This window comes from Prionailurus bengalensis, chromosome D2, assembly GCF_016509475.1.
Source record: "Prionailurus bengalensis isolate Pbe53 chromosome D2, Fcat_Pben_1.1_paternal_pri, whole genome shotgun sequence".
Classification (NCBI taxonomy): Eukaryota; Metazoa; Chordata; class Mammalia; order Carnivora; family Felidae; genus Prionailurus; species Prionailurus bengalensis.
This window is the reverse complement of record NC_057351.1, coordinates 77,927,305-77,946,703: the sequence shown is the minus strand read 5'-3', so window position 1 is coordinate 77,946,703 and position 19,399 is coordinate 77,927,305. Positions and strand designations below refer to the sequence as shown.

The 19,399-nt window shown below is 40.6% G+C and overlaps 1 protein-coding gene across 7 annotated transcripts in view; it reads right to left on the bottom strand.

Annotated features, from left to right (window-relative positions):
• PLEKHA1 (pleckstrin homology domain containing A1) overlaps positions 1-19,399 on the bottom strand; it is a 58,784-nt gene that overhangs the window by 26,569 nt on the left and 12,816 nt on the right. For 6 of the 7 annotated variants that reach the window (XR_006299865.1, XR_006299866.1, XM_043597766.1 and 3 more), the window contains exons 2-4: positions 14,892-15,052; positions 8,421-8,477; positions 5,945-5,990 (exon numbers count right to left, since the gene is read on the bottom strand). Coding sequence is in view for 5 of the 7 variants with exons in the window: in XM_043597766.1 (XP_043453701.1) it covers positions 5,945-5,990; positions 8,421-8,477; positions 14,892-15,032 (244 nt within the window). In the remaining 2 variants the exon portion in view is untranslated. Of the gene's footprint in view, positions 1-5,944; positions 5,991-8,420; positions 8,478-14,891; positions 15,053-19,399 lie in introns of those variants that run through there. The other variant, XM_043597768.1, reaches the window with a different exon arrangement.

The window sequence follows — 19,399 nt, the reverse complement described above, 5'->3', positions numbered from 1 at the left end:
GTTTTATCCAGTGCTCAGCACCCATCCTGGTTATTAGCACCTGTGCTAGATAGGGACCTTGTCTTCAGCCCCAAGACTGTTGACATTGGAGCCGGAGTCTGCAAACAATATTCCCTAGAAACCCTTTGCCAGCTCGAGCCATGTTCTGCTAATGGGAGGTATTGACGGGAGACTGGGAGAGGCCACACTCCTACAGGTTCCCACTACTGCTGACCTCCCTCCCCCTGCAGAAGCATACCACTAGCTACTACTGCTCCAGGCTCTGTGGCCACTCCCCGCACCAGCCCTGCAGTCTCCTCAGACACCTATCACTAGCTCCATCAGGGCCCCTCTTCCAACCCTCCGAAGTCCCAGCTTCTGGTAACACCACTTCTTCCCCTTTCGTCTCTCCAGCGTGTAGGTGGTAGCTGCTTCATGCAATTTCTAATTTCTGGGTTTCCTCGGCATCCCCTCTGCACTCTTTCAGCCTTCCAATATTTGGGTAAGCAATTCTTCCTAACAAATACCCCAGGTTCGAAATACCTAGTGCAGACTGTTTTCCCGACTGGACCCCGACAGATACAGCAATCTCTGACCTCCTAAATGGTGAATAATTATATCTTGTTTAAATTTGAATTTATCTGATCATTGAGACAAATTAGTTTCTATGTTCCTTGGCCATCAGAATTTGTTTTGTGAGCTTTATTTTCTTTGTCCATATTTCTCCTGAGTGTCCATTTATGTTGTATTATCTTCTAAGAGCTTTTATATTAATCATTTGTTTTATTTCAAGTACTTTTCTCAGCCTGTCATTTGCCTCATCAAATTTGTCCATGGTATCTTTTAACAAAGAGAAAAATATTCTGTCAATCTTTTCCTTTTCCTGTAATGACTTGAGCTTTCATAGATGCAGAAAATCTCCCCAACCCAAGATCATAAAAATAAACACCTTTAGGGGTGCCTGGCGGGCTCAGCTGATTGAGCATCCAACTCTTGATTCTGGCTCGGGTCACGATGTCACAGTTCAAGAGATCCCACTTTGGGCATGGAGCTCACTTGGGATTCTCTCTCTCTCTCTCTCTCTCTCTCTGCCCCTTTCCTGCTTGCTCTCACTCTCAAAATAAACTTAAAATATATATACATATATATATACATATATACATATATATATGTGTGTGTGTGTGTGCGTATATATATACGTATATATGTATGTATGTATGTATCAACCGACACACTACCACTCAGTTGGGTATGACTAAGGAAAGGGGGAAATGAAAACCCTCAAAGGAAAAAGTTATTTCTCAAATGCACAGGACTTGAAATTGGAACTGAGACCAAGACACTGAGGCAGAGCTTCCTTGAATGGAGATGAGGATCTGAGCAAGGAAGTCAAATAGTACCTTGTGAAGTGCTGTCAGACAACTAGTATGGAAACTAAAGAAACTTAAAACACTATAAATCAATTCTCTTATATCTTACTAGAGACTGGAGAAATGATCCAATGCCATAAGCATAAGTTAAGATGAGTAGCACAGTAGGACATATATCAACACATGGCTTTTACTTTTAATTTCTAACAATTGGTAAAGACTCTTTTCACAACCTTGTTCCAGCTCGGGCTGAGGTTGGGCCCCCTCCCAATGGCTTCTCCCCTCAGCGCTGTTCTGGGCATCTGCCGAGACCAGCTGAAGAGTCTGAAAATCTAAGCACTCAGTAGTACTACACTTCATCTGCTACAAAGTGAGTACTTAATACATCTATTTTTGAATGAATAGCATTTATATAAGGACTACTTTTAAAAAAGAAAAAAGAGGCAAATATACCTCTAAAACAGGTCTTAGCACACCTTGCAGTCCAAATAAAAACTCATGTGTTGTATTATTTCATGATAGGAAGAGGCATAAGGATACGGTGGGGGCAGGAGGGGGTTGGAATCCAAGCCTGGAATCACTCAGACCTGACCAGCTCATGCACTTAACTAGCAATAACATTCTGCAAAACCCATGTAATCTGAGCCCCATTTTCTTCATCAAGGAAATGGATGGGTTGCAACCCATCCATTCCTCGAAGGGTTGGAGGTGATCTATGTAAAGAAAGTAGCACAGCGCCTGGGAGAGAATAGACAACATCACCTTCATCATCATCTGGAGACTTCCAAGTAAGGAAGCATTGTGGAAAATGTAAAGCAAATTATTGGGAAGTGCATACTAACAATCCATGTTGGTGGGGGCGGCGGGGGGGGGGGGGGGGACAGAGAAAGAAAGAAAGAATATTCGAATGAAAACAAAGTGTACAAAACCTGCCAGCTGCCATGCTTTTGAATCTAGGGTTCCGCAGCGTATGATGACTCCATCCCAGAGGTTGTGTTCTACTATCTTTTCACTTGAGTACTTCTTTACTTCATTTCAAATCTTTACCATCAGAGTGAATGTATCAAATGGATAAAGCCTGAAGCACAAACACTAGCTTGACTGCAAACAAAAATCATCTGACACCTAAGATCAACTGGTTACAGTTCGGGTATGGGTAGGGACCAAATGGTTGTGAGACACTTTCTCACATTATTTGCCAGTTTTCTCAGTTCCCTCTATTCTTTCTCCATTCTCTCATTCTCTCAATCAGATGGCAGACTTTCTAAAAGGAACCACTAATTTTATTTCTCTCCTCTCATCGGTCTGTCTTTGTTCTTTCAGATTTTTTGACTTTTTCTTCTGAGTTTTGCATTGTCTTGTGTTCCTTTTCCTATTTGATAGTGCTCTCTCCTCAAATGTCATGTAATCCCAGGCTGTCTATTCATATTTAAAATCAAGGCACTAAAAAAACTAACTGGAAGCTCCCTGGAAGATATGTAGGGTTACTAACCACTGGACCTCACTGCATGGCAAAGTCTTCTAGTAGAAATGCCCAGATGTCAGCACCTATGGCTCTCTTCTCTAGGGTATGCAGACCCACCCCACTACACCTGGCTGCTCAGTGCTCTGGAACTGGACACAGGAAAAGAGGTGCATTCCATGCACATATTTTCACTTAGTCCTATTTTCAGTTTCACGCTTCATCTCTCCCCTTCTTCCCGAGCACAGAGCCTGATTTTCTTTCTTTTTCTTTCCTTTTCTTTCTTTCTTTCTTTCTTTCTTTCTTTCTTTCTTTCTTTCTTTCTTTCTTTCTTTCTTTCTTTCTTTCTTTCTTTCTTTCTTTCTTAAGTTTTTATTTATTTAAGTAATCTCTACACCCATCATGGGGCTGGAGCTCACAAACCTGAGATCAAGAGTCACATGCTCCTCCAACTGAGCCAGCCAGGCACCCCTCACTGATTCTATTTCTAAAGGTACTACACATGCCATTTCTTGCTGGGATGGTGGAAGGACAGCTGCCCAACTAAGCTGCATGGAAGCAGGGACTGGAGGCTGTCCCTGACACAGACATCCAAATGTAGTCCGTTTTGGGTCCTCCTCTCCGCTGCCTCCCCAGACGGTACCCAGGACCTAAGTCTCTCTGGAGTTGGGGTGGGGGCAGGACGCTGACAGGCGAGCTCCTCACTGGCTTCTTCTCTACTCTGCTAAGTTATTTTCCATTACCCCCATCCACTTCCCACCTGTATACACTGTGGGTTACAGACGTCTGCAACGATGGTTTGAGTGTTTCTTGTTCTCACTTGTTTTTGAACAATCGGGAGATGAAATAAAGGTGGAAGAATCTTTATGTTGCCATTCTGGATGGAAGCTGTAGTTCCATTTTAGGAACCTGTGCCGCCCTCTCTGAAGACAAGCATTTTATGAATCTCTTCTCTATGCCCTCTATAGTATGGACTAACAAACTACTGACAGACCAACAAATAACCTTAATCTCTGACTCCAACTAAAATCACCCATTCTGCATACTCCAATGACTGAATGTTATGTATGTTACTATATACTACTATTCCTTCAAGCTGTAGGTTTGAAGTTTTACATTAAAAAGACTTGTCAAGAGAATATGCATTATACATTCTAAAACAAAGTTCTCTGTTGCCCCCATTAGCTTTTCACTCACAAGGCTCTGAAGCATTTTCCTGTTTATAAATTTGTAATAAGCACATAAATTTTTCTTTTGGTTTCTTAGAGGTGATAAAAGCCTTATAGAGGATTCTCTGAACAGCTGCATTACATCCTGCCCACACCCTAGTCGCTTACTGGATGTATATGACTGCCATCAGATGTTACCCCCAACACAATGCCTAAAGAAGAAACCCGCCCTTTTCAAGCAAAAGAGAACAGGGGCGACTGAGTGGCTCAGTCAGTGAAGCGTCCAACTTCAGCTCAGGTCATGATCTCACAGTCCATGAGTTTGAGCCCCGCGTCGGGCTGTGTGCTGACAGCTCAGCGCCTGAAGCCTGCTTTGGATTCTGTGTCTCCCTCTCTCTGTCACTCCATTGCTCATGCTCTGTCTCTCTCTGTCTCAAAAATAAATTTAAAAAATTAAAAAAAAAAAAACCTTAAAAAAAAAAGAGAACAAAGAACGCTGATATCATTTCTACCTCAAGAAGTATTTTACATTAATGTAAAATGGTCCTTTTTGATGCCAGCTGGCCACTCTGAATTTTGTCCTTTCCATCACTGGTGTCCCTTGACAGACTCTGAGAGCACATCAACTCTCCCGGCTTCAACTACCACCCAAGTATTTTCACAAGTTCCAAATTTCTCCATTCTTGATCTTCAGGCTCCATCCATCTTCAATTACCGTCACCGGAACATTTCCATTTGGATGTTTCCTCACCACTTCAAACTCCTTATCAAACACTTTACCCAATCCAGCTCTCAGGTCCTCATTTCTTTACTTGAAGCGAACCTACCTGATAGCTCTCTCTTCCCACACATCCAGTCACCAAGGCCCTGCACATTTCCTTCCAGTGTTGTTTGTCCCTCCTCTCCCACTGCCACGACCCAGATGCGGGCCCTTAGATGAGGAGAGTAGTTCGGAAGCCACTGAGCCAATCTGCCTGTATCAAAACTCTCCTATCCATACAAAGCACATCCTTCACCTATGTCAGCTTGCTAGATGCTAGTTTCTCACCTCTCGTCCCCACACATACATACACATACACCACTTGTCCACATGTTATGCCCGGACTTCTGCCCGGCCTTTTACTTTTTGGTCTCTCACCGTTCCTGCCAGCCTCCCTGAGTTTTCAGATGTCCGCACACACCTCGCTCTTCTCTCCCGCGTGCCTCTGGTCCTGTGATCCCTCCCCCTTCTCTTCCCAACGCTGGAGGATGACCAAGGTTGAGCTGGCCACCAATTCAAGTGCCTCTTCACCCAGTGTGGCTCCCCCTGGTAAGGATCCCCAGTAAGGATGTAAAGCTCTTCCTTGGTGTTTCTTTAATAGATTGTACACTCCGTCGTGCACTGACTGTAAGAAATGCAAGGATCTCACCAGGTCCGGTGTCTGAGAGACAAGCAGCCTGTGAGATTCTTAAGGGCAACAACCGCCTCTTAACACTCTTACAGCCCAGTGCCAAGCACAGTGTGCACACACTAGACATTCACTAAATGTGTGCCGAACAAGTGAATCAGACACCCTCAACTACCTCTACCCCCAAGCTGTACACTTCTCGCGAGCCACAAGCGGAAGACCAAATCCTTTCCGTTATTTATAAATGCATGTAATATAGAATAATACAAGGTAGAAAGTTAGAAATTACCTGAAATCTCACTGGCGGTCATCACTATAAACGCCTAGATAAAGACTATACGTGGGCCGAGGGAGGCGGCCGTGACCGGGATGGACACAGGAAAAGAGGCTTCGAGGGTAGGCGAGAAGTTTTATTTCTTCACCTGGATGGTGGCTTCAAGGGAATTTGCCTCAGAATAATCCATTAACCCACAGGTTTGTGTCATGTGGTTTTCCAGGACTGTTTCCTTTTATAATTATGATGTAATTATGTTAGCCAAACTTAAATCAATTAACACATAAAATATGGCTACTTACCAAAACAGAACTCAGCCTTTGGCCTTAGCTTAGTTGCATCGCTGACCTAACAAAACAGAGAGACGAGTCACTGACTTCTTCATATGTGACTGTAACCAACCTTAAATGCTGCACCAACTCCCACAAGTACGATCTCCCAGTAATCCCACACACACATTTAGCACTCAGGCCTGAAATTACACTTTAAAGGCTACTGAAAAAGAACTGCAAATTGAACACAGAAAGAACATGGGTCCCAACTGTAAGATGTTCAAAACAAACGATACTTCCCTGTTCTCTTTGAACAAACTTGCATTTATTCTAAGGAAATGTGAAGAAGTTGAAAGTAAACCCTTAAGTTTTATGTAACACATGGGACATTTTGTAGTATAACGTAACTTTCAAAATACCCTTGGAATACACTACAGAAACTCTGAATTCTTCCCAGATTGCGTATTTCTAAATTAGCTGTGAACCTGAAGAGAAAATGATGGTGGGCAAGGGGGAGATTGTGTATTTAACAACGTCCAAAAATCCAAAAGGCATTAATCTGCAATGAGGAACCCAAAACGGCACCGGATGCCCTCGTGTGCAGCAGAATACCCTGGGATCGCGGGGTCCCTTTGCTAAACGCAGCACGTGGTTCCTTTCAGAAGGGAAGCAACTGGCACCTGGTTACTGTTATTCCCTCAAATAACGTAGCCCTCTCGGAAGCCTATTCCTGACTATTACGACCCTAGTGCCGGTGTCAGAACATGTAATTGTAGCGTCTGTTTTGTACCTTCAAAAGGAATTCTAAGTCTGGGGCTCCTGACTGATCCCAACTACAAATTCACAGCTCTGAGTCACACTGGAATTTGTTCCAAGAATAAATTCTGGAAAAAAAGAGGCATGTCTAAAGCAGAGTACAAACTGTACAAGTGAAACTTTGGGACAGAGATGAAAGTCAACAGGGCTGCACAGAAAAGGTTATATTTTAAAAGAGGAGCCGAGGAAGATTCAGGAAGCAGCTGGTCAGTCAGGGCCACTTGCTCAGTCAGTGCTTCATTTTTGAAAAGACCAGGCAACAAACGATTGAAAACATAGGAGCATGTGGGCGATCTCAACTGCCTTTTCCTCATCACCGCCCGGAGAGGCAAAAGTGCTTGGCAACAAATTCACATTACAGCGCGCGACGCCCTACCGGCCGGCCGGGAGACCAGGGCTCTAACACTTACTTTTACAAAGACACGCTATGCTTCCTAATAATAAGCACTCTAGAATTGAAGCTGCGAGCTACCCTGAAGCACTTATTAAATGTTTTGATTTACAGGAACACTTAAGGTATACTTAAACAATATTTGTCTTCTGTAGATTAAATAATATGGTTTTAATTAAATAAATAATAATAAAAAGAAAGGTTTCCCTTTAAATATGTAATCTTTGTCGTCCAAGGGCTGATTTTTTTTTTTTTTTTTTTTTTTTTTTGGTCAGTGAGAATGAACAGCTCTGCTGTGATCCTGATAATGAAGTACTTTACCTATGAATGTCTACCTTTATAAGCACACTTGTAAACTGGTCTTCTCTTGAAGACCTCTGCTAACAAATCCCTATATATGCATAATAGTATACACGTGCATATTACTTAATCTACTTTTCACACCTTCTATCTTGAGCCATCGACGCACATTATTTTGTATAAAAACCCCATAGGCCTAGCTCCTCGACATCTCTCTCTCAGTTCCCACCCCAATATAATAAAGGGAAAAAAAATACCTGAAAATACCAAATCTCAATTTTTGAAGAGAAAAATAGTATTGCAAAAATTCCAGAAAAATCGACAAAAGAGAAAACAGAAGTTAGTAGAGACAAAGTGAAATGAGGGAAAAAATCATTCTTTTATCATGCAGATGGTTCTTACTTTCTTCAAAATAAAACATAAAGAAATAAAAACTCAGAGGTAATAGGATTAAAAGCTGGAAAACAGTTTAAATAAATACAATACGGACTTAGAAAAAACCTTCTCCAGGGGAGAAGCCTGGGGGGCTCAGTTGGGTAAGCGTCCGACTTCTCACGGTTCATGGGTTCCAGCCCCATGCTGGGCCCTGCACTGACAGTGTGCAGAGCCTGCTTGGGATTCTCTCTCTCCCTCTCTCTCTGACCCTCCCTGATTTGCACTTTCTCTCTCAAAATAAATAAACTTTAAAAAACAAAACTCCAGATTTCCCAAAGACAGAACTTAATCATTAACTGTTTATTCTCCTTCTGATGTTCATATACCTAATCGTAAAGGTTAATGTTAACTTTTGCAATTGGCCACATCTTACAAGTTAACTCCATATTTTGCCTAATTTTACCAAAGACCTTCCTACACATAGTGGCCAGGTACCATCTTCCCCATGATATGACCCTGAACATCATCACTAAATGACACAGAAAGGAAACCGCCCCTCATTCACGCTCATATCCCAAGCAATTCTAATTCATGCATGACAGAGAAACGATATAGAAAAACTACCTTTGAAATGTAGGTAAGTTTAATGGCTCCCACACGTGATGATCCAGAAGGTAAGTTCTGGAAACAAATCATTAATATATAATGAGTATCCAGCATTATTAATTTATATTATAATGTTCTACACATACTAAAAGCAGTTAAGAAATTAGATTTTTTAATATTACACTTTACAAATCAACTTTTTCAGTTCAAGTATTTACAAATCAAGTTGACGGCATGGATAACAAAACCAAATTCTATCTGGTTCCACCGTAACGCATTCCATAACTAAAAGGCTAGTTTTATCATTGCAGCTAAACTCATTTTCTTTTTCATGAGCTTTAAAAGCCATATGGGGCGCCTGGGTGGCACAGTCGGTTAAGCGTCCGACTTCAGCCAGGTCACGATCTCGCGGTCCGTGAGTTCGAGCCCCGCGTCAGGCTCTGGGCTGATGGCTCGGAGCCTGGAGCCTGTTTCCCATTCTGTGTCTCCCTCTCTCTCTGCCCCTCCCCTGTTCATGCTCTGTCTCTCTCTGTCCCAAAAATAAATAAACGTTGAAAAAAAAAATTAAAAAAAAATAAAATAAAAAAATAAAAGCCATAAACAAGATCAGACTTTGTTCCTGAAGGCAATGGGAAAAAATACTTGAGACGTAAATACAATTGTAAGAGATTTCAATACTACACGTTACTTTGTTCTATTAAAAATTATTAATCAAATATATCCCTAAAAGGTTGACTTTCTTCCATTTAAATATATTAGTATTATACCGCCCTTTATTTATATTGATTCCATTTTTTAAAATAATTATTAACTGATACTCTTTAAGCCATATGTCAGGAGTGTATATACTGACATGTTCACTATATTTTTGTTCTTCCCTAACAAGTTTGAGGCAGGGTTTGGGTCCTGGAAGAGCTAGGGGTAAAGAATTAAGAAGAGAGGGGCGCCTGGGTGGCACAGTCGGTTAAGCGTCCGACTTCAGCCAGGTCACGATCTCACGGTCCGTGAGTTCGAGCCCCGCGTCGGGCTCTGGGCTGATGGCTCAGAGCCTGGAGCCTGTTTCCGATTCTGTGTCTCCCTCTCTCTCTGCCCCTCCCCCGTTCATGCTCTGTCTCTCTCTGTCCCAAAAATAAATAAAAACGTTGAAGAATTAAGAAGAGAGAATCATGTCTGGGAAAGACTGGCAGGAAGGACTCTGTGGAGACATGAACAGCATTTAGGTTGGTCTTTAAAGGAAAAATGTGAAATGCAAACAGAAGAGAGAATATTCCAGGCAGAGAAAGCAGAGGAGCTACAGCAGGCAGATGAGGGCGGCCAGAAGCTACACATAATATGGGATCGTACAGGGTTGTAGTAGAAAACACCAGTTCAGGAACTTGAACCAAGAATCTAACCTAAGTAAAAAAGACCTAAATAAAAAAGTGTCAAAGAATTTATACCGTTAAAGAATTTGAAACCGTTAAAGAAGGCTTGTGAGCGGTTCTGTAGTCAAAATTGTGCTTTAACATATCCTGTAATATAATAAAGGGGACGGGTGAAAGAGGGGGAAGAAGGAAGCAGGAACACCAGGTAAAGAACCTGGAAAAAATTAATAAAGAAAATAAAGGAAAACTCTGATAGATTTTAAAAGTAAAATTAAAACAGTCTTCACTTTGAAAGTTTCCTCCACTGTATATTAACCAAGATCAACTTCTTTACTGACTTTATAAGAATGTACATTAAAAAGAAAACTTTTGGGGCGCTTGGGTGGCTCTGTCAGCTAAGCGTCCAACTTCAGCTCAGGTCATGATCTCACAGCTTGTGGGTTCAAGCCCCACGTCAGGCTCTTTGCTGACAGCTCAGAGCCTGGAGCCGGCTTTGGCTTCTGTGTCTCCCTTTCTCTGCCCCTCCCCTGCTCGTGCTTGGTCTCTGTCTCTCTCAAAAATAAATAAACATTAAAAAAAAAAAGAGGGGCGCCTGGGTGGCGCAGTCGGTTAAGCGTCCGACTTCAGCCAGGTCACGATCTCGTGGTCCGTGGGTTCGAGCCCCGCGTCAGGCTCTGGGCTGATGGCTCAGAGCCTGGAGCCTGTTTCCGGTTCTGTGTCTCCCTCTCTCTCTGCCCCTCCCCCGTTCATGCTCTGTCTCTCTCTGTCCCAAAAATAAAAGAAACGTTGAAAAAAAAATTAAAGAAAAAAAAAAAGAAAAGAAAAGAAAACCTTTGGCTTTGTTCTCATGAACGATTAGGAGGTACTTCTCTTGAACCTCTCTATGAGCTTCCTGGAGACAATCACACGAAAGCCTCAAGACTCCCAAATATAAACTGGTTATTGTTGACAGGGACAGGTCTTCTCAGACATTCACTCCTATGTAAACTGCATTATGTTTTGCTTTAAACCGTATACTATGTTCAAGCTTCTAAGTATAAACCATAAATAAATATGTATATAAAATTGTAATTGTTAAGGTAGAATTTTAAATGGTTGTTCTTATACAAAATGTTTTATTAAGTTTAGAGGTTGCTTTGTGTGTGTTTTTTTAATTTTGGATAAGGAAATGAAATGTTAAAATGTCTTCAAGACCTCCTAACTCCTGTCAACGTGATTTTTTCAAACACTGCTACCCTTCATTCAAAATTGTTATTTTTCTGTTAAGTCCTCCAAAAACGTATTATTTTAACTAACTGAATACAGTTCTAAGCCTCTGTATGAAGAAGAGAAATGAGCACTACGTCATGGCCACGTGACATAAAGGATCACAGACTGAACAGTGGCACAGTATAGAGAACTATAAGTAGCTGAGAGAGAACGAATATTCAAAATACCTAGTTTCTATGGATTGGTATGATTACTGCCAAGTTCAACTACATAAAAGTAGGTTTCAAAATCTGTCACTTGACAGTGAACAAGAAATAATCAACTCATGACATTTAAGATAAAAAGGAAAGTAAGCCCTTCGTCCTTAGGAGTTTCTGCACTCCTTTTGCCAAAATATCTTTTTCAAGTTTCTTCAAAGTCACTTCCTGAGACAGCTACTCAATTACTTAATCCTCCACCATACCCACGCCCTCGACAAAACACAGAAAGCTCCAAACTGCTCCCTAGTGATACACTAGAATGGATTTTTAAACCAATGGTTAGTGGTAAAGAAAGGAAAATGGAGGAGGAATGGTTCCCTAAGGACAGGTGAGTAAAACGGATTTTCTTTCATTATCAGGGCTTATGATCGTTATAATCTACAGCACCATAACATAAGCAACTAGATTGAACCCTATGAAACTGTCATTTTTTAATAGATTAAGACGGTGGTATACTGGCCATTTCACATGGCTCAACCTAACGTAATAACCTTAGCAAGACATCTTACTAAAGTTTTCATGAGGAGATACAAGTCTTAATACATTTAAAAATGACACCAAGATGGGCGCCTGGGTGGCTCAGTCGGCTGAGTGTCCGAATTTGGCTCAGGTCATGATCTCATGGTTTGTGAGTTCAAGCCCCGCTTTGGGCTCTACGCTGACAGCTCAGAGCCTGGAGCCTATTTCAGATTCTGTGTCTCCCTCTCTCTGCCTTGCCTAGTTTCACTTGATACTCTTCAGGAATTATGTAGAAAAGAAAAACTCACATGTAAATCGATTGGAATCACCAAAAGGAATCTAAACAATTATGAGGTGGAATACTTGTGTGTATAGTAAAGGATATGGAATATTATCTTGTAAAATGGAAAGGATGGCCAGATTCTACAAATACTTGGGAACCTTTGCAAAATCTCAAGTGCCCATTACTCCTCCAGCAGTTTTCTAATGACAAGCATAATTATTTATCTCAGGTAAAGAAAGGCAAAGCAATAAAAGACAATAACAAAGCTTTGAAACCTGCCATTGCCGAGTACATTGTAAAGAAGGCTAAACAGAGGCTAGCTCTGCAGCGATGGCAAGACGAACTCAACAGAAGAAAGAATCATAAAGGAATGATATTTGTTGAAAATACTGTTGACTTAGAGGGCCCACCTTCAGACTTCTACTACATTAATGAATACAAACCAGCTCCTGGAATCAGCTTAGTCAATGAAGCTACCTTTGGTTGTTTGTGTACAGATTGCTTCTTTGAGAAATGTTGTCCTGCTGAAGCTGGAGTTCTTTTGGCTTATAATAAAAACCAACAAATTAAAATCCCCCAAAAAATAAATAAATAAATAAATAAATAAAGTGACACCAAGCTATTATATTGATGGCTAATCCACTGGTTGCAGAGTCAAGATGGTAAAAGATTCTCATCAGAATGAAGAGTTAAAATTATTAAGAACTGAATATAAAAACAAATTTAAAATTCTGCACTACATTCAATTAAAAAAAAATGTGTTAATTACATCATGGAAATTTGGCTTTAAAAGAGTTCATGTGGGGCACCAGGCTGGCTCAGTCAGAAGAGCATGCAGCTACTGATCTCAGGGTTGTGAGCTCGAGCCCATGCTGGGGGTAGATATTACTTAAACAAACAAACAAACTTAACAACAACAACAACAACAGCTGAGTGCAGACTTCAACATACACCCTGCCTGCTATAGCCAAAGTGACCTATTCTCCACATACACCACAAGCTTCCTTGTTTGGATTTCTTTGTCCATGCTATTCTTAGAGCACTAAGAGTGGGAAGACCCACTTCTCCATCTCTTGGCCAAAATCGTACCCACCCTTCTGGGTCAATTCCGAATGCTACTACTTCCGTGAAGACCTTAACTCTGAATTCCAAGTTCATGTTTCCTTAGTCCATTTTGTGCCCACCTTCTTCTAGCTTGAAGTGGGAAGTGCTGATGAAAGGAGGAATTCTGAGGAGGAGAATCCATTATATATGAAGGAAGAAAAATAATCAAGGAGCTTTAAATACAATTCAGGAGAAACCATACACATCGGTCCCTCAGATCTTGCAGAGAGACAAACCAGGAAGAGCACAGGCAGACTGTGCAATGGCTCATAAGGGAGAGGAGAACCGTTCCCTGGAAACTAGTAATTAGAGGGAGTCAAGGGGAACGAAGTTACTTTCCTCTTTGCGAAAGAGAGTTTGGGAGGGGATTACGCCACAGATAAAAAGATGGGGTCATAAAGGGGAGAAATCTGATGTTAAAAAAAAAAAAGGCAAACATGAACTTCTGATTTCTGCTGACCTGTTCCTTCTCCCACTGACTCTGGACAAGTAAATAAAGGTATTAGTCATACAGTTGTATAGCCAGGTTACTATCACCCAAGAAAGGTGGTTACACCCAGAGATAAGAGAGTAAAACAGAATCAATAAACTCTATTAAGAATAAGGATAGAGCGTAGACCACTCCAAGGGAAAAAAGTCTGAAAGTCAGCACTCAAATAATCTACACTGAATTAAAATACAAATTACCCTCCAAAATTTCAAGGGCTGTGTCTGAATAAAAGGACTAAAGTTTATAGAGAATCAGAGGACAGAGTAGGTTTAATGGGTAGCAAATACAAGGAGACAGATTTTGGCTCACAGAGCAAATAATAATTGAAGTGTCTCACAGAGCAAATAATAATTGAAGTGTCTCAAATACAGTAAGTACTTTTTGATAATGTGTAATACGAACAACAGCTAAAGTGAAGATTAGGGATAGACAGTTTTCCTACATTAAAGAGGAGGTTAAATTTATACTCAGGTCTCTTACAACTTGACTTCTATATAAACAAGTACAAATAAATAAGTATTTTGTCTAACCTAAAATAAGTACGCACCGGTAAAGAATACTAGCTTGGTTGTCAGGAGATCTAGTTCCTTCTCTGTGGAACAGAATGGAACCTCCCACCAGTCCCCGCTCCTCCCTCGACTCTGAGAGTCCCTCACCCACCAGACCAAACCAGCTTAGACGTCTGCTAGGGACTCCTTGCAACATCCACCCCAATTTGAATGAAGAGTTTCACAGGTAGAGAAAATTTACAAACTACTCGACAGATACTCTCCAGTCCAAGGTCTTTCACAGATCTTAAAATGGGGATTCTAAGTTTTAATTTATGACATTTCCCCAATGATCTGAAAGGCAACAATAAAATCAAAGTGCATTTCAGTTCCTGAATGGCATGACACTTACTGACACTCAAATCTGACCCTGCAGGATGAAAGGACTACCCACGGGAAGTGTCAACTAGGTGATTAGTTTCTTTACCAAAGAAACAAAAGACAGTAGTCTCTAGAGAAAGTCTCTTAAATTTAAACGATTTATGTATTTTCTACCAGAGACAGCATTTCTCTCCCAAGGGGGAAAAAAAAAACACCCAGATATGCAGGCATAAATTTTTATTAAATAAACTTAGTTTCATCTTCTGAAATTCAAATAAGATAGCAGGAGTTGAGGGTGCAGACAGAAAGAACGCAGCCAGTAGAAATAAATCTAAACATATATCGTTTATTTAGTAGGACAAATCCTCACACCAGATGGTATGTTAAATACTTGAATAATTAAAATTCTTGTGTGTTTTGGAAAAAAGGTGACCGTTTGGATTTTACAAACCTGTGGATTATCCATGTACCATACAAAACTATCTTCTCTGGTATCCAGTATGAAGTACCTTCGAAGGAATTTCCCACTGTTTTCATTTTCCTCAATGTCTAGAAAACCACAAATGCGATTCTGACGATCCACATAAGGCATTTCTGAGCCTGAACATTACACTGCAAAATAGAAACATTAACAGTGAGTATTTCTTGGTGGACTTCATGCATAAAATGTGCTATGGTACGGTCTGTTCAAGAAAGAGCCTGTTTTCCAAAACTAAGTGAGGGCCAGATAATGTGAAGCCTTAGGAAGCATGGGCAAAAATCACTTTTGAAATTAAGCTTATTATGAATGGTTACTAAATGCAACTATACACATTGATGGGAGCAAAGGAGAGCGAGTCACCTCAGCTGAAAAACTGACTTCCATTTTTCCCTTAATAAACACAGGTGAAGCAAAAACAAAAAACTCCCCAAAAAACAGCTATCCAAACTTAATCTCCTCACTTATAAATTTCACTTATAACCTTTCAGATTAGTTTAGAATATTTTTAAAGTCACAGAATAGGTAACATTTACTGGCCACTGACTATATGCTAGGCTCTGTGCAAGGTTCTCTTTCACGCATTTTCTCACTGAACGCTCAAAACGACCTCATGAACAGGCATCATCATCCCCATTTCACAGATAAGAAACTTGATGCTCATAAGGGAAAGTGACTTTCCAAGATTAGAGAACCAGCAGATAAGAAATCAAAACACGAACCCAGATTCTTGGGCTCTAGAGCTTAAATCTTAACATCTTACACCACCCTGTCTCTCTCAAACCCTTCAAACTGCTAAAACTAAAATGAATCAAAGTAAAATTAGTTAATATCATAAAAAGGGAGATAAGCAGGTATTTATGTACTTCCTGATGAAAGCCACAAACATCACCTATGAAGTGAACACGTAACAAAAAAGTTTCTATCGTGTCAAACTACCAATTTACAGGAAATAAAGACTGCAGAGGAATGTATTACACTGCCTGCCCATAGGGATTCAATCAGCAAAAGCCAGACTGTGGGAAACAACAGAACAACCCAGTTTCTTTAGTAAATAAATTACCCTGGGGAAAAAAGAGGGGAAGAGAGAAGTTATACATTAAGAGAGACTTCAGAGGCATATCATATGCTGATTCTTCAGGTACTAAAATTTTGGTTGTAGGGATTAAACTTAAAAACCATGACTCAAGTAAAAAGCAGAGTTCCCAGCCATTTTTTTCCTCTAGAAACTATAGATGTGACTCCTTTTCCTAACGGATGCACATCTGAACTGCTCCTGTTCTAATTCTTCTACAGCCAGCGCCAACACCTTCTGGCGGGTTGAATTTATTTATGTAACTAGCTCCTCATTTAAAGGCTCAAGGTAAGTCTAACCCATAGTGAAAATTCAATTAGAACACATCCTAATAATAGACTGCATATCTAAATCATTATTCTGTACGCAGCCAGAGAAATGGTTAAGACACACCACAACTTTTTAAACAAAACTATCCACTAAGTTTGCATATGTGTGTTGTTATAAATCTGGCACTTAGAGGAGATAATTTCTTTAATGAACTCATCCAACCTTTAAAAAATTTCTAAAATGTAATCAAAACTTGAAATATTAATACACTAATGTACAGGCATACCTCATTTTATTGTGCTTCCCTTCCCTTCACTGCACGAACAGTTACTGTGTTCTCGACAAATGAAGTTTTGTGGCAAAGCTCACATCAAGAGAGTCTACTGGCACCATTTTTTCCAACAGCATCTGTTCACTCACTTTGTGTCTCTGCGTCCCATCTGGGTGATTCTCACACTGTTGCAAACTTTTTCATTATTATTATATTTGTCATGGCGATGAGTGATTATGACGCACTAAAAGCTCAGGTGATGGTTAGCATTTTCTTAGCAATAAAGTAGTTTGTTTTTTTAATTTTTTTTTCAACGTTTATTTATTTTTGGGACAGAGAGAGACAGAGCATGAATGGGCGAGGGGCAGAGAGAGAGGGAGACACAGAATCGGAAACAGGCTCCAGGCTCTGAGCCATCAGCCCAGAGCCCGACGCGGGGCTCGAACTCACGGACCACGAGAAGGACGCTGGCTGAAGTCGGACGCTTAACCGACTGTGCCACCCAGGCGCCCCTGCAATAAAGTAGTTTTAAATTAGGGTATATATGTTGTTTTCCTTAGATGTAATATTATTGCCCACTGAAGAGACTACAGTATAGTGTGAACATAACTTTCATATGCACTGGAAAACCAAATTTTTCATTGGACTTGCTTTATTGCGATAGTTGCCTTATCGTGGTAGTCTGGGGCCTAACCCACAGCATCTCCTAGGTGTGCCCGTATCCCATAGATAAAAACTATCCGTTTGTGTGGTACTGCCATGAGGACAGACATATACCAAAGGCATAAAAATGTTTAAGTTTTTATTTATTTTGAGAGAAAGCGAGGAACGCACGCACAAGCTAGGGAAGGGCAGAGAGAGGAAGAGACAGAATTCCAAGCAGGCTCTGCACCAGCAGCGTAGAACCCAACGTGGGGCTCGAACTCACAAACTGTGAGATCATGACCTGAGCCACGCTCAAGAGTCGGACACTTAACCAACTGCGCCACCCAGGTGCCCATAAAGGAATAAAACCGAAAGCCCAGATAAACCCACACATCTATGGTCGACTAATTTTCAACAAAGATGCCAACATCATGCAAATGAAGAAAGATCTAGTCTCTTCAAAACATGGTGCTGGGACAAGTGGATATCCGCATGCTAAAGAATGAAACTGGGGGCGCCTGGGTGGCTCAGTCAGTTAAGCGTCCAACTTCAGCTCAGGTCACGATCTCGCGGTCCGTGAGTTCGAGCCCCGCGTCGGGCTCTGGGTTGATGGCTCAGAGCCTGGAGCCTGTTTCCGATTCTGTGTCTCCCTCTCTCTCTGCCCCTCCCCCATTCATGCTCTGTCTCTCTCTGTCCCCAAAATAAATAAACGTTAAAAAAATAAAGAAAGAAAGAAAGAAAGAAAGAAAGAAAGAATGAATGAAACTGGACCTCTCTTCACACTATATATGAAAATTAACTCAAAATGGATTAACAATCTAAATATAGGATAGCTAAAAGTATAAAACTTAAAAAAACAAACAAACATAGAGGCTGATATTCATGACCTTGGATTTGGCAGTGAATTCTTAGATATGACACCAAAAGCATGAACATCAAAGAAAAAATAAGCTAAATTGGACTTCATAAAAACTAGACGCTTTTTTGCATCAAAGAACATCAAGAAAATGAAAAGAGAACCTACAGAATGAAAGGAAATATTTGCAAATTACATACCTAACAAGGGTCTAATACCCAGAATATATAAACAGCTCTTACAACGCAACAGCAAGCAATCCAAATAAAAAACAGGCAAGGACATGAAAAGACATTTCTCCCAAAGAAGATATACGACAGAACCCAAAAGATGTTCTGGCCAACAGAGCACAAAAAAGATGCTCAATATCGTTAGCAACCAGGGGAATGGAAATCAAAATGACAGTGAGACACCACTTCACACCCCCTAGGATGGCGATAATTAAAAGAAAGGAAAATAACAAGTGTTGGCAAAGATGTGGAAAAACTGGAACCTTCCAACATTGTAAGACAGTAGAACAGCCGTGGAAAACAGTTCAGTAATTCTCCTAAAGTTAAACACAGAATTACCATATGACTCAGCATTTCTACTCCTAGATATATACCCAAAAGAAGTGAAAACAGTTACTCACGTATACATGAATAGTCGTAGCAGCACCATTCACAATAGTGAAAGGGTATAAACCTATTCATTCATCCAACAGGTGAATGGTTAAACAACATAGATGTATCCCACACAATGGCATATTATGCAGACACAGAAAAGAATGAAATACTGAGGGGCACCTGGCTGGCTCAGTCAATTAAGCATCCAACTCTTGATTTTGACTCAGGCCATGATCTCACCATTCGTGGGGTGGAGCCCCACGCTGGCCTCTGCACTGACAGCATGGAGCCTGTTTGGGATTCTCTCTCTCTCACTGCCCCTCCCCCATTCACACATGGGCACGTGCTTTTTCTCTCTCAGAATGTATAAACATTAAAAAAAAAAAAAAAACTGAAGTATTGATACAGTTAATCCAATCAAAGATTCCAGCAGGGTATTTTATAAAAATTGAGAATATGACACATATTCTATGATATACATTGAAATACAAATGATCTGGAAAAGCCAAATATATTTCCCAAAGAATAGAGTAGGATGATTTACACTATTTGATTTTAAGACTTACAATAAAGCTACAGCAATAAAGACAATGTAGGGTTGATTAAAAAAAAAAAAGACTAATATAATAAATCAATGGAACAGAGTACATCCAGAAGCAGACTCTTAGACACACTGTCAATTGATTTTCAACAAAGATGTTCCCAAGGCAATTCCATCGGGAAAGGATAGTCTTCTCAACAAATGGTGCTAGGACAATT